Raw genomic sequence first — 23,559 nt, forward strand, 5'->3', positions numbered from 1 at the left:
GATTGGCCTCATCTGACACTTAAATTGAGGGGTGCAGGTACTGCAGCGCCACGAAAACGGAAAGCAATTGTATCAAGAGATCAAATACCTAGGTCTCGGTAATTTGACGTCGAAATCACAGGGAACTTACCTTGATCGTCACATCCAGTTTTAATCGTTTGGCCTGTTCAGGTTCTCGGATCCAGGTGTCAAAGTGGAGGAGAATTCTCAAAGATGCAGTGTTAATAAAAAGTAATTAGAAGACCATGAAAAAGGAGGTCACGTGCTTTGGCGGCCAATAATGCCCTGCTTTGTCGACGAGGCTGACATGGATTCCACATTTTCTACGATGCTCGCCTGGGTACTTGGTATGCTTTCATCAAAGTGCCCGAGTCTACGGTTGGAATCCCTGACGATGAGAGAGTGCTTATTGCGGGTAGGCTGGTCTGTGACAAGAGTTCCGAGCATCAGATATCACGGCATTCAGCTGTGCTATAGCCTTCAGAGCGATTTTGCCTTCGAGTTTCGACGAGTAAAGACATAGTCCATAGCAACATTGACAGCCTGTCCATCATATCAGGGAGTTCATGTGCTGTAATGTGAGTTTGTACTTCTCTGGGCGTGCAATGTCGATTGGACCAAGAACAATAAAAGTCAAGGATGAGAAGCCTCAATGTAATGGACTGGTATTTGATCAATTGATATTCTCAATGCGAATAAGCCAACCCCGTCCAGGATGATTTGGTGGGCAGGCGCACAATCTTGGTGTCGCCTTGGTCAACGCCCAGTCAATGCGAGACAAATCTGGTGTGGACCACATCTATCGTTCCATTTTGACCTTCGTGTCTCATGCATTCCCCTCCACAACCACCTCGGTCCTAACACGTTTTTGGTATTCTGATCGCGAGTCAGGTCTGGTTCGTCATCCCCAATCTCGTCGATAATACATCCATCCATCTGGAAACCACACAACCACACAAGCCCCTCTCCATGTTTATCGCAATCTTCTTGCTTCTCTTTCGGATTCGAGTAGGCAGAGAATATCATCGACTTTCACTATGTGGCGAGAAATATTCCGTTAGTATTTGAATCATTTGCTAACCACCATCGCCGTGCTGGTCGGTTTGATTGGGTTTTCATTCGCATACCTGGGCCCTTGACGTTTCGAATGATGCTTCGGCTTGTGTCATCCATGAATTCGACTCTGACCTGTGTGACACCACCCCGGGAACCTGTACAAATGGGAATCAAAATCAGCCTCTTTTCCATTTCAATGGCATTCCGCCAGTTCTGTCAAGCTAAGGTATTTTTACCTGTTCGGCCGAGGACTCTGGTGACCTTGACGAGTTTTACGGGGACTTTTCCGGCGTCAGCCATCTTGTCAGATGTTTATGTGTGGATGAGGTGGTGAGAGAGTAAGGACGGTTTTGAGGTTGGAGGAAGATTGTGGGATTTCGTGCGTGGGCGACTTGAGGTTTATTCCTGATTGCGAATCGTCGAAGCGCAGTTTGGTTGATGTTGGCTTCGAATCGTCGTGTGGGAGAAATGCTGCCAAGATTTTCTACGCTATTCCAAAATTGGCAAGTGTGGGTCTTGGGTTCTTTCTGAGTCAAATACTCGAGTTGGGTTTTGATGAGAGAAAGAGGAGAGCTTCTAGAAGAGAGGATTGAACTCTACGACACGACCAGTGAATAGAGCAAGATTATCATCCATCAGTCGAGGGACTGAACAATCATAATTTCCTTCTCGTTTGCTTCCGTTGCGAATTCTCTGCGTGCAGAAACGGCCCAGTGTGATTCGCTGAGTCCTGTCCGGTCTGATCTGAAAACTCCACCCAACATAAAAAAGGTCAGTTCGGGGTTCAGCCAAAGGAAGAACCGCCCAGATTGTCGTCGCTCGACGTTGACAGGAATTAAAACCCATACCTAGAGCTATTGACTCTTTCTCTCAAAATCAACCATCCTGAATCTCCGCATCAGACAACTCCTAGAGTCACAGGACATGGATCTAGTCAACCACCTGTCAGATCGACTGTTGTTCGCAGTCCCCAAAAAAGGACGTCTTCAAGCCGCCACATTAGACCTCCTTTCAGGATCCGATATTCAATTCCGTCGCGAGACTCGATTGGACATTGCTCTGGTCAAGAATCTTCCCTTGGCGTTGATTTTTCTTCCAGCAGCAGATATCCCCACTTTTGTCGGTGAAGGACGAGTCGATCTGGGAATCACGGGTCGAGATCAGGTTGCCGAGCATGACGCCCATCTAGCACTCGGAGAGGAATCGGGAGTTCAGGAAGTTTTGGATCTCGGATTCGGAAAATGCAAACTACAAGTTCAGGTGCCGGACAAGGGACCGCTACAGGACGTCAAGGATTTGGTGGGCAAGAACATCGTCACGAGTTTCACTGGACTGACGGAGGACTACTTTGCGAGACTGGAAGGTAGAGGAAGCCGAAAGGAGAGCGTCAATGGCACCGACAGCCCCATCCCTAAATTGAAGACAAAGGTCAAGTTTGTGGGTGGAAGTGTTGAAGCTGCGTGTGCGTTGGGTGTGGCTGATGGAATTGTTGACCTGGTCGAATCTGGAGAGACGATGAGAGCTGCAGGCTTGAAAGCAATCGAGACAGTGGTGGAGAGCACGGCCGTCTTGATCAAATCGAGATCCGTCTCGAACCAGAAATTGGTCGATTTGATCGTGGCTCGTATCAAGGGTGTCATTGCTGCGCAGAGATATGTTCTCTGTCAGTACAACGCACCGAGAGAGAAACTGGCCGCGGCAACCAAGATTACTCCTGGAAAGAGAGCCCCTACGATAACAGCGTTGGAAGAGCCTGACTGGGTGGCCGTCAGCTCAATGGTGGAGAAGAAGAACATCGCCACAGTCATGGACCAATTGACCGATGTGGGAGCGACGGATATCCTTGTTCTCGACATTGCAAATTCTCGGACTGGTTGAGAAAGACTGGTGTGACCTGACCAGTGAGTGGGATAGGGGTACTAGTGGTCATATGCGGATGCTACGGAACAAGGCGTTTTTGACAAGAGAGGTGCTATAGATACTGATGACTTTATGTACTCGTCCTAGTAAGACACTCGATGAGGACAAAAGCTAAACCGAGATATCCTCACTTTTTCCTTTACTGTTTGGATCCAGATATGGAGCTTCACCGATACCCACGGCACGATTTCCAAATCGCTCGCCGAGACCGTCATAATCAAAAGTGGCTGAATGGAAGACACTGCGATTATCCCAGATGGCAATGTCATTCTGGTTCTTCCACTTGAATCGAACCTGCAAGTCATGGTTCTCGATAATGGTATCATGAAGCTTCTTGAGAATATCACGACTCTCATCCTCATGAACATCATTGATATACTGAGGGAAGGGTCCAATGGCAAAGATGGATTTCCATCCCGTGACGGGATTTGTTCTCACGACCGGATGGACGGCGGTGAGTTTCTTGCCGACGTTCAGAGGAGAGCCTCTCTCCTGCTCATACAGTGTGGCTCTGCCTGCTTCAGCGGCCTTGATGAATCCGACACCACTGTACGTGGCCGTTAGACCTTCAAGAAACTTCTGCACTGGCTTGCTGAAGCGTTCATAGATCTCGTAGCCTGAAGCCCACAGGGTATCGCCCCCAGTTTTGGGGAGCTCTACCAGTCGTAAACTGGTGTAGTCGGCAGGAACAGGCTCGAATTGAATGTCGCTGTGCCAGAGAGCGGCATCATACTTGCGCTTGTCCTTTTGACTTTGAGGGCCAAACAGCTTCTTACGGCCGACTGATGAGATGTTGCTGATTTGTGGATCATCTCCAAACTCGCCAGAGCCATTCAAGACGGGATGAATATGAAGGGTCGAGTCTGTGGGCTTGCCGACCAACTGACCAAGTCGATGGACAAATTGCTTTTGAAGATCATTGGTCAAGTTGTCCTGCTTCCGGAAGAAGACGACTCCTCGCTCACTGACTATAAGTCGCGTTAGGGATGGTGTGATGTAGGTAGACGACAAGACTTACTGGTGATGGCCAAGTCTCTCAAGAGGGCATCCCCATCGAGTGAGTTGAGAAAGTCATCTACAATATTGGCAGAGGGAAATTCCCGCCCAATGACTGGGGTCACATCTTCATATTCGAATCTTTCGAGGATACCTGTCTGTTTCAAAGGTTGAGGATACTGCCCCGCGGTCTTAGAGCCCACAATGGGGATGGTTTGTGCAATCGAGCCCATTATGTACAGAAAAATCGAGAGATATGCCGGTAAGTAAAGTGAATCTTCTCCATCAAGGGTCCGAGGTAGACCGTCATCTTATAGAGATTGATATGTGACTCGAAATTGACTGTGGAAAGGGAAAGATTCTCTGCAATCACGCAATATCGCTGGAAATGGTGACAAGATAACGATTCACTTACCGGAATTGCTTTTACCGGCCCATTATCGACGATGAGGGGCTCGAGGACAATTTTGTTTGAAGGCTATCGATGACGAGCTACCGGGCCGAAATGTCTGGCCAGTAAAGAGATAGTTCATTGGTACTTCCTTTGTAGTTTGCCATACAAAAGGGATCTGGTTGCGACTTTGGCGTGTTTACCACCGATCTGAGCGTGGAGTGGGTGTGCCCCAGGGGGATAAGTACACAAGTGGTTTTAAGGGTGCCTAGGGGCCGAGGGGCTAAGAGAGCACAATTCGGGCATAGTTACCTAGGTACCTAGGTAGGCACCTTATTATTACGAGGGGAACCACTATGTACTTACTTGAGGGGGACCCAGAGGCCGAGGGGCCAAGAGGTCCCTCGCGGCTACCGGTGGCATTGGTGGCGTTGCACTCCCCCGTGTCTCTACTCCGTACAGCAGTGCATAGAGATCGATTAGCAGTTTCCGGGATGGAGATGGCTCACCATGATCATCTTTCCAGACATATCTACATAGATACTTGACTTATTCATGCAGTATGTACCATGTACCTAACTGTGGTGAAGGCTGGGTAATGTAATCATGGATTGTCTTTGACAAAGTGTGATCGCCAACGACTTTCCTCTTGCAGCCTACACCGTGCGCTGACTCAATCTCTCGTATTCTATGAGCGGGAACCTGCGCCCCTCGCTTTCGAATAAACATCTGCTGTGACGTACTGGACGGACTACTTGTCAATTCAGCCACCAGCTTCCACACAACCTGGAAGTGCTTCTTAGGCTTGCTCATTCACGACGTCCAACTTATTCTGCACGCGACAGAAATTCATCTTCAGACGAATCTGCCATTTGCGGTATGCGGTGCACACCACCAGGCACCCGCTTTCTGCACCATGGCTTCACCCAAATTCGGAGGAACGGCGGAGAGAATGCCTGCGGCTGAGCCAATTCTCACGCGGCTTTTTGTCGCTCCCATACTCTTCGTCTCATTTCTATTGTCGTTGTTCCTCATCGACCGCCATACTTATGGCAGAATATTCTCCAGCGCCGACACTAAACCAGACTATTATCACTCGCACCAGCGCAAACTGGCAAAAGCCGAAGTCAACGAGGCCTTCTTGCTGCGCCGCAAGGTCATAACTGGCCTCTGTATTATTGGCGCTGTGTCTCTCGCGTTACTAGCTTGGGCTGTTGAGTCCATTTGGAGGATATGGAGGGTCTGAGAAGGATATGAATGGAAATCTCTCAGGTCGCAGGAGATCTTGATTGTATAATTCGGTTCATCTTGGCCATAGGCTCACTTTTCGGGGGCGTCTGATGGGGTTTAGAGTCAGTTCAATCATCTTGGAAAACGCTGTTGTATGTTGCTGCAACAATAAAGACTTACCAGGGAGTCTTTCAATCACGTATTTTCCTCGAGCCACCGACATGATCGGCACACCAGGAATTTTGCGTATCCGTCGCTTTAGATCTCTGTCGTTAGTCGCCACAATGTAAATCTTGTGTCTCATCACTCGATCGACGATGCAGTCATCGGCATAGGTCCCCTTGTGACCACACTTCAATCGCTCCCATCTCTCATCTCTTGCAATTCGTAGAGCAATTCTGTATTTCTGTCCCAGCTTTTCCAATTCGGCCATGACACAATCAGAGATGACGGGGATGCATTTGGCGTAAAGACAGTCCATCATAGTCGACAACATTTCGAGTTTCTTTTGAACCGTGTGGGAGAGGAAATTGGTATCGACAAGGACCTGATACGGCGGGACAAGGGCTGTGTTGTATTGAAAGAATAGAGCAGATGAGACTTGTGGTCTTGTGATTGTCAGCTTACTCCATAGAGACCAGTGTTGGATGATTCTTACGCTTCTCTGATCACATCGCCGTCTTTCTTGGGTTCGACCTTTTTGCCTGTGTCTTGATTTTTCTTGAGCCGAGCATCACGTTGACCAATAATGCGTTTGACTTGAGCGAATTTGCGAGTCTTCTTTGCAACACCCATATTGTCGAACAATGGGAAAAGGTGTTGGGCGACGTCCAGAAGAGTGTTGGATTTGGTGATGTTGTCGTCGACTTTGGTTGATACTGACTGCGAAAAATAAATCCTCTGGCGGACTTTCGTAGATCCTCTCCAGATAATCTTTGGCGCTAGAAATGCTTGGGGAGGCACTAGAACCTTGTTCTGGTTGGAGGGAACTTGGGGTGGTTCGGCCCCTAAACCATGCGCCTGAGCCTGAGCCTGCGCCTAAGAACCCGAACTCCGGCACAGTCATGCACTTGGAACCCGTTGGTTGCATGACTTGCAGCCGAAAATAACCCAATGTCGCGCTTCATTTGACACTTGTGTCAGGCGAAACATTGCGTGTGGCTCTCGTGGAAAGACATCAGGCCAAGCAAGGCTTTTCAAACCTGTTCAAGGGTAGCGGCCACTGCCACGCGCCACTTGGTCCGCGGGTATCCTTCATCTGCTTCCCTTTGTCTTCCTTTCCCTCATCATTCACATTTGCACTCTATCCCATCAGCCAGTCGCCATCGCCTTTCCCTTGTTTCAGGCCAACCTCAAACCCACATAGCCTCACCGAACCTCGATTCTGACATCGTCTACTATATTGTTCAAGAGCGGCATATAAAATCTCACCATGGTGGCTCAAGGCGTCACAAATTCGAATCTGCCCACCCTCCCTGGCGGTTACAGTTACCCTCCTCCAACAGTGCCTCCCAAGGCCGGCGCTCCTTACCTCGAGAATTCGAGCTTGCCTGAGAATTTTGTCTTTATTGTCGTCGGCGCTACTCTCGGCTTCGTGGCCCTGTTGATCTTGGGCTGGCGAATTCTGATGCATTGGTCGATAAATCGCAGTTTCAAGCGAGATGCCAACAAAGTCACGGGAGGGGCAGCTTCTTACTCTCCGCTGCCAGACTTAAAGAAACAACCTGCTGCGCAATCGTCACACGATATGGCCGATCTGAGCAAACTGCCACGTTCTTTTTCGAGCGTTCCCAGCTTATTCTTCTCGCCAACCGCCGAAGTGGCCAGATACGCCCAAAGACCCCCCAGCAGTCAACATCTACCCGCTGGTCATTACAGAGATGCTTCAGACTCATATCGCCGGTAGATTGGGCTCAATTCACGTTCATGGTTTGATAATGAAACACAAACTCGACATTAAAACCCACGGTCATTTCATCACCGCACTCTCATTCAAGGCGCTGTGGAAGTGAAATACTGTCACCATGGAGGAGCTAAAGGCAGATCAAGAGATCATCCAGTTCGGGTCAAGTTGTGTCCCTTGGTTGCTACTTGATTTTGAATCTAGACCAACCAAGCCCTCACTTTCCGACAATAAGTCCAAGAACGATTGAAATTACAGCTTGGACCCGACGCAGGTCGTATGATGGTATCGACCAAGACTGATATCTACCTCAAAAAGAAAACATGAAATTTAGCACGGCGCTGGAGGGCAACTAGGGTCTGATCATTTTCTGGTGGGACAATGGCGTTGGTGGCGTCTAGATTGGATAGGCAGTCGGATAGGAAGTCTGGAATCAAGTCTACCCGGCTCGCAGCGAAGACTCATAGTGAGGATTGTTTACAAACAAGTATGCTTTCCGCAACTGAGCTATGACCTTTGGCACTGCTCGGCGGCAATAACCGTGCGCTATCCAATCTACGGAGAAGATATAAAGAGGGTGCAGAATCCGGGTAATAGCCATGAAGCTTCATGCAGAACAAGGCCACAGTACCATTACAAGATCAGAGTGATCACCTCCATGAGCCTCATTTCCACATTGTCGTGATAATTTACTTGTGTGTGGACGTACTCTGTATATCAAACACAACCATTGCACTGCCTCCATCACCGCCAAAGATGACGTGGGCTTTGACCCTTGCACTAAAGAAATCTTTACCATCCACCGTAGGCAAAATCAGCGCTCCCTATACTCCACCGTAGAGATTTCTCGCCTGGATTCCAGCCAATCGGCGACCTCAGAGCTTCCGTCCACTCATCGTTGGCCGTTATCCCAAGTCGCAATTATGTACTTTAGGTATTGCATTTCCACCACTCAACTTCATTCGTTTTCAACACCAACAATAGAACACTCCCAACCTGGCCATCCTCACTCCCAAGTTACCTCTAATAGACACATAAGATGCCGCCTCCAATGTCCCGGTCGCTACTCACATCAACATTCCATCTCCGCCGGCCAGTCCCATCCTTGCCATCGAGTACAATCAGCATATCATCCTCGTCATATACCTCCTCCTCGTTACTATTACCGCGTCCGCAACAGAGAAGATGGGCTCGTGTGCAAGATGTGCGGTTTGTGACAACACAGCGAGCGCAGGACCAGGTGTTGGAAAGATATAAAGCCAAATTAGAGGAGAAGGCTAAACGGTGAGCTTCAAATCATGCATTTGCTGAATCTTCCTGGGTCTTGGTAATGCGGATGCTGATGGTTTGTAAATCTCAGAGAGGGACATGACTCGGTCTCAAGTTTGAAAGAGTCTTATAAAGACAAGATTGAAGAAACGAAGAAGAAGGCTTCTGTACTCGCAGGTCCGGCGACATCTGATACCTCGGAAGCATCCAGTCAATCCACTGCCACCAAACCCACTGCCTCGTCGTTTACACAACCAGCTCCTCCACCTCCCACACCACAGGATGCCTCTGCAAAATCTACGTCATCTAAACCAAATTCTGCAGCTCCTGGTATCAAGCCTCTTTCGTCCTATCTAGATCTCGAAAAAGTGGCAGCACTCCCTAATAAAGAGGTGGAATACATTTGGCGGTTACGACATGCCAACGACTCCAAGTCTCTTTGCGCTGTCATTCCCCTCGAGACATACAACCGCATCTATCAAACTGCACGCAGCCACCCTCAATTTGTGCTTCCGCTACCGCGTCCAGCCGCCGATGATGGAAGTGGCGACGTCAAGCAGTCTGCCGATGGGTTCGAAGGGGGCGAAAGGTCGGCAGCCGACATTCACTTCCTGCAGTGGGGCTTTCATCCGCCGGCGGGTGCGCCTCCGAGCCCGCATGTAAAAACGGCCAACACCCACACAAGTACCGTTCTTTTCACGCATTTGGCGGCATTCAAGCTTCACGGAGCTTATGCACAGCCTCATACCACCATCACACATCATCTCGACCTTGCGGATTCCCATGGTCTGGTATTGCTGAACGGGGGTGTCATGGAAGGCAGAGGTGTCAGTGTCGAAGAAGGCCGATGGCTTTTGATGTGTTTGCAAAAGTTTTATGACCATGGTGGTCACGGTGGCGGCGTCGGTAAAGAAAAGAGACAAGGTCTCTTGCAACAATTCAGCAACGGCGACGAGAGATTTAACTTGGAAGAGTTGGTCGACGAAGCTGAGAGAATTTCGTGAGACAAATAGAAAGGAAAGTGCCTCAAGCCCATAGTTCTTCCGGGTCAACGTCAACCGGTGCTTTCTTCTCAGCACCTCTGTCCGAACCTAGGACCTCGTACACCAAGAAATCCCAGATTGCATCAAAATACCCCGGTTCGGCAACGGTGGAATTGTGGTCACCGCTCGGAAACTCTTTCCAGGTCTTTTTGGTCGGGCACAGATCATGGAGATCTTTCATCATTGACGCGGGGACAATCTCGTCTCGACCACCAGAGAGAAATAGAATAGGTACGTCTTTGTTGGTGACGTTTGCCAGAGTCGATTCCGAGTTCCACAACTGGTGACACAAAGGAGCGAGGTATCGGGCTGGAGGCATGACCGTCGGGATAAGTTTGCGCAGTGAGAGAAAGGTGTTTTCTAGGATGACTGCGGCGATGTCACCGACTTGTTCGTTCATCTGAAGCAATTTGATGGCGACAGCGCCCCCCAAACTCTGTCCGTACAAGACGATATTGGTTTTCCTCAACTCTTTGTGATTGCGGACAAAATCGAGCGCGGTTTGTCCGTCGATGGTTAATCCGTCCTCATCGGGGGAGCCTGTGGACTTCCCATACCCTCGGTATTCAACCATGAAGACATAACAACCAAGGCTTTCGGAGAGGACTTTTGCTATCGGCAAACGATGACCGACGTTGCCTGCATTTCCATGGAATGTTATAAGAGTGACATTTTTTTTGACTGGAGGATTTGTAGGACGGAGGAGGTATGCATGAAGGGTCTCGCCGTCTGGAGTAGGGAAATGGAGGGAGTCGGCATTGGTGATACCGAATTGGTTGGGAGAGGGAACTTCTGTTCTTGAACCAGCTGGTAGACTTGCTGGATAGATTATATCATTCTGTTTGAAATAGAGGAGGCTACTACCCAAGGCCGCAATTCCAGATGTGGCCAAAGCAGGAACTCGTAGATATGAAACCGTGTTGCCCATGGTCTGGACTGTGGCACAGAGAATGGATGCCGTAAAAGCGAGATTTCAATGCCGTAAGGTTCGCATGAGGAGCTTGGAATGGACCGTGATCAGAGTGCGTGTATGGAGGTATGGCAGAGGTCGCAGGAAAGCCCCGGTCTATAAATACGACTTAGAGGAGATGGGGAAAGTAGAGGCTGATGACAGACAAGCGAGGGCAGTAGCCGAGGCAGGTAATTGATGGGTGCAGTTGCCTGCGCTTAAAGATAGGCGTAGTAGGCGTCGACACTGGAGTAGGCCACAAGGCGTATGGTCTGTGGTTGTAGTAACTCGTATGTACCGTACAGAGTACTTCTGGAAGTCATCGAATCCAGCTTGGAGTTCCAAAGAAGCCAATAAACATTGAGCTCTATTGCCGCGATCTTGGCGCTCGTGGGATTCTGATTGCAGCACTCGGCGCCTAATAATTGGGGCGAAACCTAAGGTGCAGGTTGCAGGCACAGGCGTCAAAAGTGTAGACGCGTTCACTGTATGCCTTTTGATCCGCTTCAAGACCCTTCTCTGATTCCATTGATCATCAATATCACCACCAACACCAACCTCTCTGCTGACCCTTCATTACGGACGGCCTTCAATCGTCACCTGTCCAAGCTCTTTTCGTCTCTTGTGGAATTCCTTTAGCACCTTCGCACCTTCGACCTGCTCCACCGCATTGGCTCTTCCATCATGATCGGGCATGCGACAGGAATGCTGGGGGAGGATGGCATCCATGTTGATATGAACCACTTGAAGAAGGGCGAAGTCAATCTCGGCACATCGATTATGGCTATCACATTTAGAGATGGTGTCATCCTTGGAGCAGACAGCCGAACGACGACCGGGGCGTACATTGCGAATCGAGTTACCGACAAGCTCACACAAGTGCATGACACTATCTGGTGTTGTCGATCTGGCTCAGCAGCAGATACACAGGCCGTCGCAGACATTGTTCAATATCATCTCGGACTGTATGGCATTCAGAACAATGAGCCTCCTACAACCCAGACTGCGGCTGCGCTGTTCCAGGAACTGTGCTATGAGAACAAGGATCAACTGAGGCAAGCATAGCATGTTAGTTGTGTGTTCTTATTGACTGACTCGATCTTTGTAGCGCTGGTATGATCATTGCTGGCTATGACAAAAAGCACGGAGGACAAGTCTACTCAATACCCCTAGGAGGATCCCTCCACAAACAGTCATTTGCGATCGGTGGATCAGGTTCAACATACATCTACGGATACACCGACGCACACTGGAAGGAAGACATGACGGAAGAAGAGGGAGTCGACTTTGTCAAGAGTTCATTGCGAGAGGCTATGAAGTGGGATGGAAGCTCAGGCGGTGTTATCCGAATGGTGGTTCTGACTGCCAAAGGAGCAGTCCGGCATCTGTACTTACCAGATCAACAATATCAAGGACCAGGGACCGGGAGATAAAGATATTGAGCGTTTTTAGACGAGAGTCTGGAACGTGTTGACAAAGCCAGGCGATGGGCTTGGTCTTGAGGTCTTATGGCGTCCAGCACTGTAGTCTGAATTCAAGGCGCAGTCCCATCTTGCAGCATGCTCAGTACAAAGATCAACAGACTGTCACATTCTGCCAGAAGTGACAAGTCTGGTCTCATAGGTCTCCAAACATGAAGTGGCTGCTCTTTCCCTGGCCTAAAAAATAATGAGATCGATTCATCTGATTGTTCTGTACAGCATTTGGGTATCAAGTTCCACGGACGACCTTTCGGACATCAGATGAACCAATCGAGTGGTGTGAAGATGGGTTGGGCCGACTGCAAGATGACGCCAGGTGGCACCCAGTAGGCTCCATTTCCTGAGGGCTATTGACCGGGAAAGGGGGGCATTGGGGGGCAAGGGGGCTTACTGGGCTCCAGTGAGGCTCCATGCCCTCGAATCAGTGTCTTGATACCTATTGTTAGGTGTCCATGCATCTGTGGTCAAGCTTCGCTGGTCCTTCGCTGGTCCCTAAAGGATGCAAAGGGACAAGGACTTGGCCCCCTATGCGAGTCAGCCATGGCAAGAAGAGTCGATCTGCCCAGCAATTATCGCCATTACGGAGCGCATCGTATCGATTCCAATGGTCCGAATCCCGTTCTCGCCCGTGGGTAATCCACCAAATCACGCCCGCATGTCCGTCCACGGTCCCCAATTCAAGGCGAACATATGCACATCCACACCCAACATCCATGCCTGCGCCGCCTGCGCCTGCACCCGCAGCGTGCGACCATCAACTCTCGCAAATTGACTTTGGCTCTCCCTTGACGGATGATTCTTCTCCTACCAAAATAACTCCATGTCCTCTCAGGCTCTCACCCTTTTGACTTCATACTGCCCACTGCATGTCACCACGGCGTCTGCCACTTGTAGACGCCTCTGATAGACGCGCTCATCTCCCTCTCATCCTCCTTGCAACAACCATTCCGAGTCCAGCAATGTCTTTAGTAAGTACCCAGTCCATGCCCACGCCGCTTCCAAGTCCCGATCCCGCAAGGCCTGCCATCCCAATCAGCACATGCTAGCTTCATCCAACCCACCAAATCTTGTCACCTTCCACTCCTCTGCGCCAACAGCAACCTCGCCTCGTTCATTGCCGACATCATTTCGACCTTGTTTTCCGACTGGGCTTTGCATTTCTACTATCTTGTTTGCCTGTCACTGCGTCACTTTTCACTCGTGCGACAGCCTTGTCCTACAGCCGCAAGGCGCACCTGCTCCTTTCAGCTTCCCATGATTCGCAACGTCATTGACCACGAAGCAGGGCATTGTTTCCTGTCATCAACATTGTGATTGCAATTCCAGGATTTTACGCTGACATGTCATTTTCTCAGGCCGTAAACCCGGCTGGCTGAGATGGGCTCGCTGGTCATAAGCCAGGCTCCGCCGGCAACCGCGCCTGATCAGTATCATCACATGATGGTTGACACCAGCAATCCAAGAGGAGAGGCCTCTTCGAGCACTTTACATCCTTCTAGCCAGAGGAGTCCCTCTACCACAACAGCAAACACAGCACCAGAGCCGAGCCACGGTTCGGCCACACCTGACATTCGAGAAATTCCCGCAGACCCTCCCCATACCCCTAGATCCCATCATGACGATCAAGATACCGCGAGCGCTCGATCGAGCGCTCCTCAACAACATACCTCATACTATAGCCGGGGCTTTGATCAATCCGGTTTTCCCCTCAGCGGCGACCCGAGACTCGTGGTCGCCTCCTCGCCACCTTCTCCCCGATTACAACCGACATATCGATCTACGCGCTCGTTAGGTGGCTCAGAAGCCACCTCTCCCAGTCGCATCAAGGTCCGAGATCTCTCCCATATCCGCAGTTTCGCAAGCGAGGAATATTTGGCCCGTCCGAGACTGCCTAGCAGATCAGCCAGTGGCTTCAGCGATGGGGGAAGATCATATGAAATCAGTTCCATGCCCGTCACCGATATTATCGAAATGGTGGCAGGACTTTTGACAAAGATTACCACTACCAATGATCGGCAACATGAACATCATCGGCCGGTCCAGCTCACAGAAGAGCAGGCACACATGAATCCTCACGCCAATTGTGTGCTGGCGTTTCATGGGAAAAATGTGCCAGGAATCACCATCTTGAGTTATTTGAGCCGAATCCACAAGTATTGTCCGACGACATATGAGGTTTTCTTGAGCCTGCTGGTCTACTTTGACCGAATGACGGAGATGGTCAATCGAGGCCTTTTAGGCAATGTGCACAGACGAGCGAACGACTCGCCAGCGACGGCACCAGAGTCGTCAACTCCCACAGCACGGTCACCCATGCCAATGAGCATGGACAGCCCGCAGCAACACACTGATGTCAGCACTCCTCCAGCATCTGGCTCAAATACTGATCAGAGCGGTCATACAACAAACCCTCCTTCGGGTATCCCTCAAGATCTATCGCAATTCTTTGTGGTGGACAGCTACAACATCCACCGTTTGGTGATTGCCGGAGTTACATGTGCCAGCAAATTCTTTTCCGACGTATTTTACACGAACTCAAGATATGCCAAGGTATGTCATAGGACTCGAGTTGGCGACGAAGGAACTTGTTTGCTGACGATAGACACAGGTTGGGGGCCTTCCATTGGCCGAACTCAACAATCTGGAACTTCAATTCCTCCTTCTTAATGACTTTAGACTGTCGGTTCCTGTGGAGGAGCTTGAAGCTTATGGGACCATGTTGGTTGAATTTTACGCTCGAGAACTTGTTGCCCAGCAGCAGGCCGGCCATCCTTCATCTTCTCCCACTACTACGACAGATGGAATGTATATGCGGTCAGGTCGAGCAGCTACGGGACAAGCGTCGGGGGCTGTCGCTTGAACATAGAATGGGGTCCTGATCTCGGGACAGAGATGATGATGGGATGAACGCATCATGATTGGAGCTGTGTGACTGTTCACCTAGGGGATGGGGGCAGATGCAGCCGAGGCGTCCAGTGTTTTGTCTTGTTCTGAAAGAGATTTTCTCTCATGGCGCGTGTGAGACTCGGGGGGTTTGCCTGCGAATAGAGAAGGCTTGGCTACCCTCTACTGCCTAAGTGACCTAAGATGTCTTAGCCAAGTGCCTAGAATGCATGACGTTGATGATGAGGTTAAGTATTGTTAGAGGTACCTGAGGGAGAAGTGGGTATGATTAGATACAGAATGAACGACCGTCTTTGAACAGAAATGGTGTGCTGTGGAGATTCGACAAAGTGCTGGACGTGGTTTAGACATGTGATGCCGTTAACACAGAAGGACCGATCGACAGAAATCAATGAAATGAATTTAGGGAATCACATGAATAACCCGTGGTATGTATAGATGTGCGGTCAGTCGTGACCATGTTTGCAGATATAACGCCATCCTAAGCATACATATTCATACATTTTGACACCCTATAAAAGCATGTCAAACAAACGCCATGGAATCAGCCAGCTTCAGACATGAATCATTTCGACGTTTTGTCTGCTCATGGCTGATAGGGTGGTGGTCCGCTTTCCCAGTGAATGCCGGCCTTAGAGTCCTGTTGCTGCGGTGGCTTCCTGACTGCAACAGGGGCGACGGTGTTGGTGTCTGTGGTCACAGGGACAGATGCCCTACCACTAGGGCCCATAGCAACTCCCTGTTGCTGCTGCTGCTGCTGCTGCTGCTGCTGTTTTCGCAGTTTCTTTTGTTGTCTCTTTGCACGGGTCTTCTCATCCTCATCAGAATCCGAGCTTGTCGAGTCATCTGAGTCCTCCTCCTCCGCCGCCTCCGTGGCACGAACGGCCTCTTTCTCAGCACGCTTTTGCTCGACCATACTGATGATGCCTCCGATAAGCATGGAGATAGGTCCCTGGCGGCGACGGCGACGGCCGTAGCAGGCTCCATAGCCCATTTGGTAGGGGTCATTGTAGTCGGTGTAGGACCCGTCTGTCATGAAGGCTTGGTTGTCGCGGCAAGTGCAGGGTTGCCCGTGGCGGCAACGGCGTTGGTGTCGTCGACTATCGAATCCATAGTACTGAGGCTGGCCCATCATAGAGGGTTGGCCATTGCCATTGGGAGCGACAACAATGATGGGAGCGTGACGGCTACGTCTGGAGTGGCACATGGTGGAAGAGAAGTTGGTTGGTTCTGTGGGATTATAGATGTTTTGACTCGTAGAGTCAAGCTCGAAGATGTTTATTTGTTGTTGATAATTTAGAGGAATCAAGATCGAAGGTGAATATGAATATGAATGTGCTTGGACAAGAAAGACCTACCTTTGAACATGAGGAGCACCCTCATGGTATATATGCCTCTGGCTGGGAAGTGCCTCGCGATGTTAACTCGATTGGAACAGACCTGTATAGTTCCAATTGCGAGGTCGATCATAGCGTTTCATTGTTTTTCCCAGCCCAGGGCTTGACGAGGTTTGAAGTGACAGATTGAGTTCGACAGGCGGGAGAAAAAAGTGACAGAAGTCCTCCACCCGCGTGAAGTCGACAGGCAACCTCCAAAAAACCCAATCGTGGTTCTTTTGGCCTTTCCTTGTTTGGCTGCTTTCGCGAATGTCTTGGGAACAATGGGCAGGAAAGGCGGGTACTGCCATGGTTGCAGTTGGGCGTTATAGGCAGTTCCCATGCCTAGAGATCTGCCCCTTGCCCTATGAGGAGATAGGAGATTGGGGGCTGAGCACTTTGAATAGGGAGAGAGGCAGAGCAGAGTGTGAATGAGCCACAGCCCCATTATTGCAGTGCACAGGCATGCTTGCACTCCCTGGTGCCAGGCACTAAGTACCTACTGGAGCTCATACCCTCCCGATTATCGTTGCCTAATCGAGAGCTCTTCGCGAGTCGAAGCTTGTTTTTTGTCCTGCACCTCTCATGCTTCTTCTCGCTCTATCTGTCGTCCTCACAGTCTGTGCCCATGCGTGCCATGTTAATCTGGTATCTCCGTCCCCAGAATTCATTGTGGAGTCATTTCTAACGGCCGAAGTAGTTCATCATGGATATCAAGTCCATCAAGTCTATCTCAATCTATCTCAAGGATTATTCAAATCCATTGTTCGATCGCCATGTTGACGATCTCGTCCATGTTCCTTTTCCCAGTGTCTGAACCAAGTAACATCATCGTCATGATTCTTTTCATCGATCAGGTTCGTCCTGTTCTTCGATCGCTCCTTGTTTTCGATGAAGCCTGGGATGGGCTAGTGCCTAGAATACTCGTGCAAGAGGATGAAATCCAACTTCACCATCAACACACTCGAACAACCACCTTTCCGAAATGTTGCCCGCTGAAGAGGTACTGGATGGCTTTATCGGCCTGGTCGAATTCAAACACTTCATCCACAACCGGATGAACATCATTCTTCTGGTACACTGCGGCCAGCATCTCCTCGAAGCGGTCCTTGCCCCCGTTGAGGATCCCTTTGAGCGTCACGTTTCTTTTCAGAGCCAGAACATTGGTGTTCATGCGGCTACCCGGGGCGTCCTCCTTGCCCGACAGATAGCCAATGCAACTAATCAGTCCGCCAAAGGCAATGCACTCGAAGCTCTTGTTCAAAGTCCCAGACCCACCACACTCGAGAATGATATCTGCTCCCCGTTCCTCAGTCAGTCTGAGCACTTCGGTGTGCCAGTCTGGCTGCTTTTTGTAGTTGATGAGATGGTCTGCCCCGAGCTGACGAGCCTTTTCTAGTTTCTCATCCGAAGATGAAGTGACGATAGCTGTCCTCGCTCAGTTCACATCACATGTTGAGGCTGAAAGACTTACCTGTCAGATTGCATGCCTTGGCTATTTGAAGACCCATAATGGACACGCCGCCTGTCCCTTGAAATACCACAACATTTTCCTTTCCTTGGAGGTGCTGCCCGATCGGACGCATCCAGTTGATGCTTGTCCAGGCGGTAACGGCTGCGATGGGTAGAGTTGATGCCTCGTGATCAGTCAGAGAGTCTGGTATGCGCACGAGAGCCGACGCAGGGAAGACACGGTATTGTGTCAGGACACCAGGCAGTGGCAGGCCCATTTGTGTGGCCATGTCTCGCTCCAGGATCTGGCCCTTGAGATGGGACTGTGTAAAGATGGACAACACTCGTTGTCCTACTGCCAAAATTTCTTCGGCTTCGGCACCTCCTGTCTTGACCACCACGCCAGCTGCGTCGGAGCATGGAACGAGTGATGCATTTTGTTGTATCGATTTGTGGTGCCCATACAATCCCATGCACACTAGCCATCCCGTCTGTCAGCACACAGTGCATAAGCGATGGGTCTGTTAATGTCGGCTTACCTTCTGTATCACGATAGTTGAGGGAAACACTGTTGATCTTGACCAACACTTCGTTGGCCTTGAGCTGAGAGGGAATTGGGGCGCTTTCCATCCGGAGCTGGTCGAGTCCCTTCTGGTTGGTCACCCATTGCTTCATCTCTCCATCGGATCCCATCGTACAATTCTTTCTCTCACGAGAGAGGCGTCCAGCACAGTATGTCCTTCTTTCTCTTTACCAATCTTTCACGTTATTTGGCAAGGTTGAGAGGCGAATACGATGCACAAGCATTGTATTGGAGGTTTGGCGCCATTCTCCGATGACACAGTCTGCAAGGCTTTCACTTCTCCGGCGTGAAGTCGCCAATCTGATTGATTCACAGTTGCCGCAGCCCCGCTTCCCCAAGAAAGGCCACCCAATTCCTTTGTCAGCAGCAATATACATCATGAGCTTGCACCACCATTCTCTGCAGTGTTTCGTTCGTGGCTTGCTGGTTGCCTGTCAATGCGAGACAAAAACAGGCTCAAGTCGGTTCAATATTTGCACCGTATGGTAACGCTTAGCTGATCCAACATGATTTAGGATGCATTATGCTTGATGACCCTTGGTCGGATCCGATGCCTCCCCAGGCATTTAGATCGGAGTTGGCTCTCTCAACTGTCCTCAAAAGTATAAGAGTCTCAGGGACCATCCTCAGGCCCCATAAACTCAAAGGTCACAGTAAAGTCTCACTTCTTCCTCCATACCATTCCTTGCCCTGTTTCTCTTTGAACCAATTTTACCAATTTCACAATGACAATCCTCGTGACCGGCGGCAAGGGTACCACAGCAAAGCCCCTGGCGGAAGTGCTTAAGAAGAACAATATTCCCTTCCTCGTCGCCTCACGCTCCTCCTCCGGCCAAGGTCAGGTCCGATTCGATTGGTGCGATGAAAGCACCTATGAGCTTCCCTTCCAGGCTGCCACAGACCCCATCACTGCCATCTACATGGTGGCACCCAAAGTCCCAGACGTTTTTGAAAGGATGAAGGCCTTCATCGACTTTGCACGAGGCAAAGGTGTCAAGCGCTTCGTTCTACTCAGCGCCACCCCTGTCCCCATGGGAGGTCCCATGTATGGCAAGGTTCATGAGTATTTGACCCAAATTGGTGTTGAGTACGGCGTAGTTCGCCCTACATGGTTCATGGGTGAGTTTGAATCAGCCCATGAGTTGAATTGAACTCTTAGACTCACATTCCGTTTCAGACAACCTCATCATGGATGTATTTAACAAAGAGATCATCGATAAAGGTCAAATCTCTTCGGGCGCAAAGAATGGCAAGCTGCCTTGGGTTTCGGCCGAAGACATCGCCGCCGTTGCCTACCGATTACTTACAGACGAAAAACCTCACAACACTGACTACACCGTGCGTGGACCGGAGCTGTTGACATATGACCAGGTGAGTCTCTTCCAGCAGTTCTGCTGGCGAAAGATATCTCAATTGACTCACTATTCCCCTATTATAGGTCGCCGAAATCATCTCAAAGGAGATTGGGAAACCAGTAAAACACAATTCTATATCCGACGAGGAGCTCTATCAGAGATTCACAGAGATGGGAACAAGTGAAGAGGAAGGCCAGATCTTGGTGATGCTCGAAGGACAGATCGCCCAAGGATCCGAGGAACAGATGGACGAGAACGTCCTCAAGGTGACAGGTCGGCCGCCCAAGAGGTTCGCCACATTTGCCGCTGAGAATCGCCATAACTGGTTGTAATGGATGGCTCTGAATACTCTTATACTGGCCTGCATCAGAGAGGGGCAAGTATTCACACTCCTCGACCTCCTGATCGCAAGAGGCCCTAATTCGTGTATCTGTCCAGTACAAGTGCAGTGACATGCCTGTATTCACCGAGCAGGCGAACATGAAGGGAAAAGAAGCAAGTAATCATGTAAAATAATGTGAGCAGTCGCTTGATGTTCCTTCCTAGCCAATAAGATATGTCCACGAGTAGGAACACCCACACCTGATTGGACGCTTGCTTGTTCGACCAGGTGGGTTTCCCTTTTCGGACCTAGATTCATTGCACAACATATAAAGTCACCTCTGCTCTTTTGATGTTGCGGACCGTCACATTAGAAAAGGTACTTCAGATTATAGACAGTTCACAATGTTGTGTACTCGTACCTGTCTTCATTCCCGACGGGAAATAAAGCACCATGGGTCCCTCTGGCGGCAGCGAAGTCCGGTTCAACAACGGGCCACCAACTCCCTCAGCACGACTTGCACTTATGACAACAGTTCTCACAATCGACTACTAGAGTCAAGTTCTTCTTGGGTACCTCGGCACAGTTTTGCAACAAGCCGATTCAATACTCTGGTTCTACTCTTTCTGCGTCTGTTCTACCAAGCATCTCCATTTCAAACCTCATCGATTGTCGCGAATAAGGTCGACAGACTTCCGAGCCAACGACTAGTCGATGACAACAATCTCGTCCCCGCTGTCGGACAAGCTGAGGCTCTTCCCTTGCAAGACAATGCTACCCCTTCAAACTTCTTGACCACGTACGCAAGGATCTCGACCAAGGATTGGTTATCAGCAGTCATGTCCAGTCACCAAGAGAGTTCCCAATTCAAACTTGTTTCATTAACGTGGGTCAAAGCCCTTGCCTCGCCATTGTCTCACGAGTACATCCAAGCTGTCATTGAGGATGCACAAACCCGACATCGCGTCAGAATTGCCGTCGGGAGAGAAGACTCGGGAGACTGGGTCGTTTGTGGCTGGAATTGGAAATCCGGACTTAGTCCTTCTCACCATCATTTGCTTCCTCTGCCACTTCTCTCTTTGAGATTTCCACCTGGTTCGCCAAAAATACCTGACCTTGTGGCGTTGAGTGACATTCTCGCCACCGTCACAGACCAATGCCCACGGTATAATCTCAACAGAGAGATGTGCTGGTGGTATGCGGAGCAGGTCTTTCAACGGCTTTACTCACATTATGGTGGGGAGGTCAAGGAGTGGCAGTGGTCAAAGTATAGATACTCCTTCATAGTCAAGACAAACGTGATCCGGCGAGACATTCTTACCGAACATGCCCAGGAGTTTAGAAGGCAGATTATCAATGAAATGGAGTTCTGAATTTATTACCATATCTCGAGGATAACTATTCATCCAAATTTCCACCAAACAGTGACATCAAAATTTCCAGCGGATCTCAGTAACACAAATAGCATTTCTAGTCCAGCTCCGCAGATTACCCCCAATGGCATATTTGGACTTTAATGCCAAGCCCTCTTCCAACTCGGCGAAATTCTTCATTGAAGACGTGCGAGTCGGACATCAGAAGATTGCGACAGGTCACCATGTGGGAAAGATTGTGATCCCCAAACCCTCACCCGGAGTCAACACAAGTCATTTCGTCTCGCCTAGCCTTTATCGTGCGCGACCGGCGCCATGGCGAGCAAGGCCGCGCAATCTGCGCCAAAGAGTAAAGAGTCGCAGCAGAATCTGGGGAATCCAAATCAAACGTGAGCTCACCCCCCGTTTCCCTCTGGGTCCAGCAATCAGGTTTCGGTGATGAGACGTGGTGGATCATATGCTAACATGTTTTTAAATACAGGCTGTATTTGAAGAATCTCAATGAGAAAATCCACAAGGATGAGTTGAAACGCGCGTTATACATGCTCTTCACGACCTACGGTCCCGTACTCGATATTGTCACAATTCGCAAAGGTTCAAAGGGTCAGAGCATGCGTGGACAAGCTCATGTGGTGTTTCGCGACATGCAGACAAGTACTCAGGCTTTGAGAGCTCTTCAAGGCTTTGATCTTTTTGGGAAAGAGATGGTGAGTGCCGCTGTCGGGCTCCAAAATTTGCACAATATATTGACATTACATGTCTAGGTTATTGCATACGGTCGAGGTCAATCTCAGATTATCCCCAAGCTTCGCGGTACCTTTGAGCCGACAACTGCTTCCGGCACTGCCACTGCTGGCAGTACAATTCTTGCAACCTCTATATTCAACGCTCCACCACCGAGTATGCCGTCGAAACCAGCCGAGAATGGCGTCAAAGCCCCCGCCGCCACTACCGAGTCACATGGCCTCAAGAGACCGCGCGAAGAAGAAGATGAGGCGGACGAGGACGAGGTTCCCATGGATGAGGACGATAGTGATGCTTCCATGGAGGAAGATGACGATGACTGATGGATACCATCTATTGCTGGTGCTTTTACAAAAGACTGTGCGCGGCTTCAGTCACTGGAGCGATGGCTGCGTCTCATAGCCTTTCAAGCATGACGAACCGGCAGGCTTTCGACCGCAACTGGACGGCTTGCCGTGTAGGTGCGCACAGCACGGAGCGAGCATCAGACTCGCCTTTACGGGCGCTTCTGTGTCGTGAAGGCGATGCTCCGTCACTCTCTCGCCTGGTCCACAACCTTACTAGGTATAAACAGCCCAACCGACGACCCTATCAGACCAAACCAGAGGATCAGATACTCCACCGGTTGGAACGTGTTGTTGGCGCCAAGTATTGAAAGTGCTTCTGGAGTTTGGCAAGGATGAATAAAGAAGGCCGGAAGGTCTGAAATTGGATGATGCTGCCCAAAGTCACCAAGAGCTCGGCTCGGCAGCAAATCGATCAAAACTTACTGTCATGCTTATGCCTCCCATCACCCCAACACTTTTCAGCGATGCTTGGGATTGTGGGGGAACCAACCACTGATGCACTTGGTCAAGAGATAGCATCTTCTGTGTGGACATCCATCGACAGGAGAACCATAATACCGGCACGCAATATGTCGGAGATAGAGTGATTGAAAAATCGACGATCACATTATCGTCGCCGTCGCTATCTGATGACCGATAGACCTGAATAGAACGAACGAATGAGGACGATGCTTTTACAGATACAAATGATCCCGCTTACCATTTCTTCGTTATCGAAATCCTGTATGTCGTCTTGATCGACCTCTGGTGGAAGATCTGCAACGTCGTGATCCTCATCTCTGTGCTGGAGATTCACCTTTCTTTGCTGTTTGATCACCAGTTCCTTCTCGATCCACTTGATGCTCAACAAGCCTGTCCCCTCCAC

General features: G+C 50.0%; 13 protein-coding genes across 15 annotated transcripts; 8 read left to right on the plus strand and 5 right to left on the minus strand.

Annotated features, from left to right (window-relative positions):
• Positions 1-1,644: 1,644 nt before the first annotated feature.
• Positions 1,645-3,152, plus strand: PV10_03016 (ATP phosphoribosyltransferase). Its single transcript, XM_016367405.1, has one exon. The coding sequence runs from the start codon at positions 1,981-1,983 to the stop codon at positions 2,932-2,934; it is 954 nt and encodes a 317-aa protein (XP_016226923.1). The 5' UTR covers positions 1,645-1,980; the 3' UTR covers positions 2,935-3,152.
• Positions 3,088-4,205, minus strand: PV10_03017 (uncharacterized protein; the record flags this gene model as incomplete). Its single annotated transcript, XM_016367406.1, has 2 exons — positions 3,088-3,944; positions 3,995-4,205. 2 exons carry the CDS (start codon positions 4,203-4,205, stop codon positions 3,088-3,090), a joined length of 1,068 nt encoding a protein of 355 aa, XP_016226924.1.
• A 673-nt stretch (positions 4,206-4,878) lies between these two features.
• PV10_03018 (uncharacterized protein) lies at positions 4,879-6,486 on the minus strand. The gene is made up of 3 exons (XM_016367407.1): positions 6,252-6,486; positions 5,774-6,201; positions 4,879-5,700 (listed from the first exon to the last, which is right to left on the minus strand). Exons 1-3 carry the CDS (start codon positions 6,386-6,388, stop codon positions 5,684-5,686), a joined length of 582 nt encoding a protein of 193 aa, XP_016226925.1. The 5' UTR covers positions 6,389-6,486; the 3' UTR covers positions 4,879-5,683.
• PV10_03019 (uncharacterized protein) lies at positions 5,066-5,895 on the plus strand. Its single transcript, XM_016367408.1, has one exon. The coding sequence runs from the start codon at positions 5,280-5,282 to the stop codon at positions 5,607-5,609; it is 330 nt and encodes a 109-aa protein (XP_016226926.1). The 5' UTR covers positions 5,066-5,279; the 3' UTR covers positions 5,610-5,895.
• A 340-nt stretch (positions 6,487-6,826) lies between the features above and the next one.
• On the plus strand, positions 6,827-8,254 carry PV10_03020 (uncharacterized protein). The gene has a single exon (XM_016367409.1). The coding sequence runs from the start codon at positions 7,026-7,028 to the stop codon at positions 7,497-7,499; it is 474 nt and encodes a 157-aa protein (XP_016226927.1). The 5' UTR covers positions 6,827-7,025; the 3' UTR covers positions 7,500-8,254.
• A 206-nt stretch (positions 8,255-8,460) lies between these two features.
• On the plus strand, positions 8,461-10,691 carry PV10_03021 (uncharacterized protein). The gene is made up of 2 exons (XM_016367410.1): positions 8,461-8,780; positions 8,857-10,691. The coding sequence occupies exons 1-2, from the start codon at positions 8,536-8,538 to the stop codon at positions 9,767-9,769; spliced, it is 1,158 nt and encodes a 385-aa protein (XP_016226928.1). The 5' UTR covers positions 8,461-8,535; the 3' UTR covers positions 9,770-10,691.
• On the minus strand, positions 8,901-11,052 carry PV10_03022 (uncharacterized protein). Its single transcript, XM_016367411.1, has one exon. It carries the CDS (start codon positions 10,734-10,736, stop codon positions 9,792-9,794), a length of 945 nt encoding a protein of 314 aa, XP_016226929.1. The 5' UTR covers positions 10,737-11,052; the 3' UTR covers positions 8,901-9,791.
• A 181-nt stretch (positions 11,053-11,233) lies between these two features.
• On the plus strand, positions 11,234-12,478 carry PV10_03023 (proteasome subunit beta type-1). Its single transcript, XM_016367412.1, has 2 exons — positions 11,234-11,812; positions 11,866-12,478. Exons 1-2 carry the CDS (start codon positions 11,442-11,444, stop codon positions 12,188-12,190), a joined length of 696 nt encoding a protein of 231 aa, XP_016226930.1. The 5' UTR covers positions 11,234-11,441; the 3' UTR covers positions 12,191-12,478.
• Positions 12,479-12,955: 477 nt separating this feature from the next.
• PV10_03024 lies at positions 12,956-15,446 on the plus strand. 2 transcript variants are annotated; one of them, XM_016367414.1, is made up of 3 exons: positions 12,956-13,206; positions 13,594-14,788; positions 14,847-15,446. In XM_016367414.1, exons 2-3 carry the CDS (start codon positions 13,616-13,618, stop codon positions 15,096-15,098), a joined length of 1,425 nt encoding a protein of 474 aa, XP_016226932.1. In that variant the 5' UTR covers positions 12,956-13,206; positions 13,594-13,615; the 3' UTR covers positions 15,099-15,446. The 2 variants fall into 2 exon arrangements, with proteins under 2 accessions (XP_016226932.1, XP_016226931.1); XM_016367413.1 differs by having other exon boundaries at positions 12,956-14,788.
• Positions 15,388-16,470, minus strand: PV10_03025 (uncharacterized protein). Its single transcript, XM_016367415.1, has one exon. The coding sequence runs from the start codon at positions 16,347-16,349 to the stop codon at positions 15,729-15,731; it is 621 nt and encodes a 206-aa protein (XP_016226933.1). The 5' UTR covers positions 16,350-16,470; the 3' UTR covers positions 15,388-15,728.
• A 751-nt stretch (positions 16,471-17,221) lies between these two features.
• PV10_03026 (uncharacterized protein) lies at positions 17,222-18,663 on the minus strand (the record flags this gene model as incomplete). Its single annotated transcript, XM_016367416.1, has 3 exons — positions 17,222-17,946; positions 17,993-18,448; positions 18,510-18,663. 3 exons carry the CDS (start codon positions 18,661-18,663, stop codon positions 17,474-17,476), a joined length of 1,083 nt encoding a protein of 360 aa, XP_016226934.1. The 3' UTR covers positions 17,222-17,473.
• Positions 18,664-19,163: 500 nt separating this feature from the next.
• Positions 19,164-20,553, plus strand: PV10_03027. Of its 2 annotated transcripts, XM_016367417.1 has the most exons (3): positions 19,164-19,672; positions 19,731-19,924; positions 19,992-20,553. In XM_016367417.1, exons 1-3 carry the CDS (start codon positions 19,279-19,281, stop codon positions 20,238-20,240), a joined length of 837 nt encoding a protein of 278 aa, XP_016226935.1. In that variant the 5' UTR covers positions 19,164-19,278; the 3' UTR covers positions 20,241-20,553. The 2 variants fall into 2 exon arrangements, with proteins under 2 accessions (XP_016226935.1, XP_016226936.1); XM_016367418.1 differs by having other exon boundaries at positions 19,731-20,553.
• A 1,245-nt stretch (positions 20,554-21,798) lies between these two features.
• On the plus strand, positions 21,799-23,374 carry PV10_03028 (uncharacterized protein). The gene is made up of 3 exons (XM_016367419.1): positions 21,799-21,992; positions 22,085-22,310; positions 22,368-23,374. The coding sequence occupies exons 1-3, from the start codon at positions 21,919-21,921 to the stop codon at positions 22,668-22,670; spliced, it is 603 nt and encodes a 200-aa protein (XP_016226937.1). The 5' UTR covers positions 21,799-21,918; the 3' UTR covers positions 22,671-23,374.
• Positions 23,375-23,559: the final 185 nt, after the last annotated feature.

The sequence above is a fragment of the Exophiala mesophila genome, assembly GCF_000836275.1.
Source record: "Exophiala mesophila strain CBS 40295 unplaced genomic scaffold supercont1.2, whole genome shotgun sequence".
In the NCBI taxonomy this organism is placed as follows: Eukaryota; Fungi; Ascomycota; class Eurotiomycetes; order Chaetothyriales; family Herpotrichiellaceae; genus Exophiala; species Exophiala mesophila.

Bases quoted from the DNA above. Each gene is read 5' to 3' on its own strand.
- PV10_03016 (XM_016367405.1), top strand. From the start codon at position 1,981: ATGGATCTAGTCAACCACCTGTCAGATCGACTGTTGTTCGCAGTCCCC.
- PV10_03019 (XM_016367408.1), top strand. From the start codon at position 5,280: ATGGCTTCACCCAAATTCGGAGGAACGGCGGAGAGAATGCCTGCGGCT.
- PV10_03022 (XM_016367411.1), bottom strand. From the start codon at position 10,736: ATGGGCAACACGGTTTCATATCTACGAGTTCCTGCTTTGGCCACATCT.
- PV10_03027 (XM_016367417.1), top strand. From the start codon at position 19,279: ATGACAATCCTCGTGACCGGCGGCAAGGGTACCACAGCAAAGCCCCTG. The intron at 19,673-19,730 runs GTGAGTTTGAAT...ATTCCGTTTCAG, and splicing joins TCGCCCTACATGGTTCATGG to ACAACCTCATCATGGATGTA. The intron at 19,925-19,991 runs GTGAGTCTCTTC...CCCCTATTATAG, and splicing joins AGCTGTTGACATATGACCAG to GTCGCCGAAATCATCTCAAA.
- PV10_03021 (XM_016367410.1), top strand. From the start codon at position 8,536: ATGCCGCCTCCAATGTCCCGGTCGCTACTCACATCAACATTCCATCTC. The intron at 8,781-8,856 runs GTGAGCTTCAAA...TGTAAATCTCAG, and splicing joins TTAGAGGAGAAGGCTAAACG to AGAGGGACATGACTCGGTCT.
- PV10_03023 (XM_016367412.1), top strand. From the start codon at position 11,442: ATGATCGGGCATGCGACAGGAATGCTGGGGGAGGATGGCATCCATGTT. The intron at 11,813-11,865 runs GCAAGCATAGCA...CGATCTTTGTAG, and splicing joins GAGAACAAGGATCAACTGAG to CGCTGGTATGATCATTGCTG.
- PV10_03020 (XM_016367409.1), top strand. From the start codon at position 7,026: ATGGTGGCTCAAGGCGTCACAAATTCGAATCTGCCCACCCTCCCTGGC.
- PV10_03024 (XM_016367413.1), top strand. From the start codon at position 13,616: ATGGGCTCGCTGGTCATAAGCCAGGCTCCGCCGGCAACCGCGCCTGAT. The intron at 14,789-14,846 runs GTATGTCATAGG...CGATAGACACAG, and splicing joins CGAACTCAAGATATGCCAAG to GTTGGGGGCCTTCCATTGGC.
- PV10_03018 (XM_016367407.1), bottom strand. From the start codon at position 6,388: ATGGGTGTTGCAAAGAAGACTCGCAAATTCGCTCAAGTCAAACGCATT. The intron at 6,202-6,251 runs GTAAGAATCATC...GACAATCACAAG, and splicing joins GGCGATGTGATCAGAGAAGC to ACCACAAGTCTCATCTGCTC.
- PV10_03028 (XM_016367419.1), top strand. From the start codon at position 21,919: ATGGCGAGCAAGGCCGCGCAATCTGCGCCAAAGAGTAAAGAGTCGCAG. The intron at 21,993-22,084 runs GTGAGCTCACCC...TTTTAAATACAG, and splicing joins CTGGGGAATCCAAATCAAAC to GCTGTATTTGAAGAATCTCA. The intron at 22,311-22,367 runs GTGAGTGCCGCT...TTACATGTCTAG, and splicing joins ATCTTTTTGGGAAAGAGATG to GTTATTGCATACGGTCGAGG.
- PV10_03025 (XM_016367415.1), bottom strand. From the start codon at position 16,349: ATGTGCCACTCCAGACGTAGCCGTCACGCTCCCATCATTGTTGTCGCT.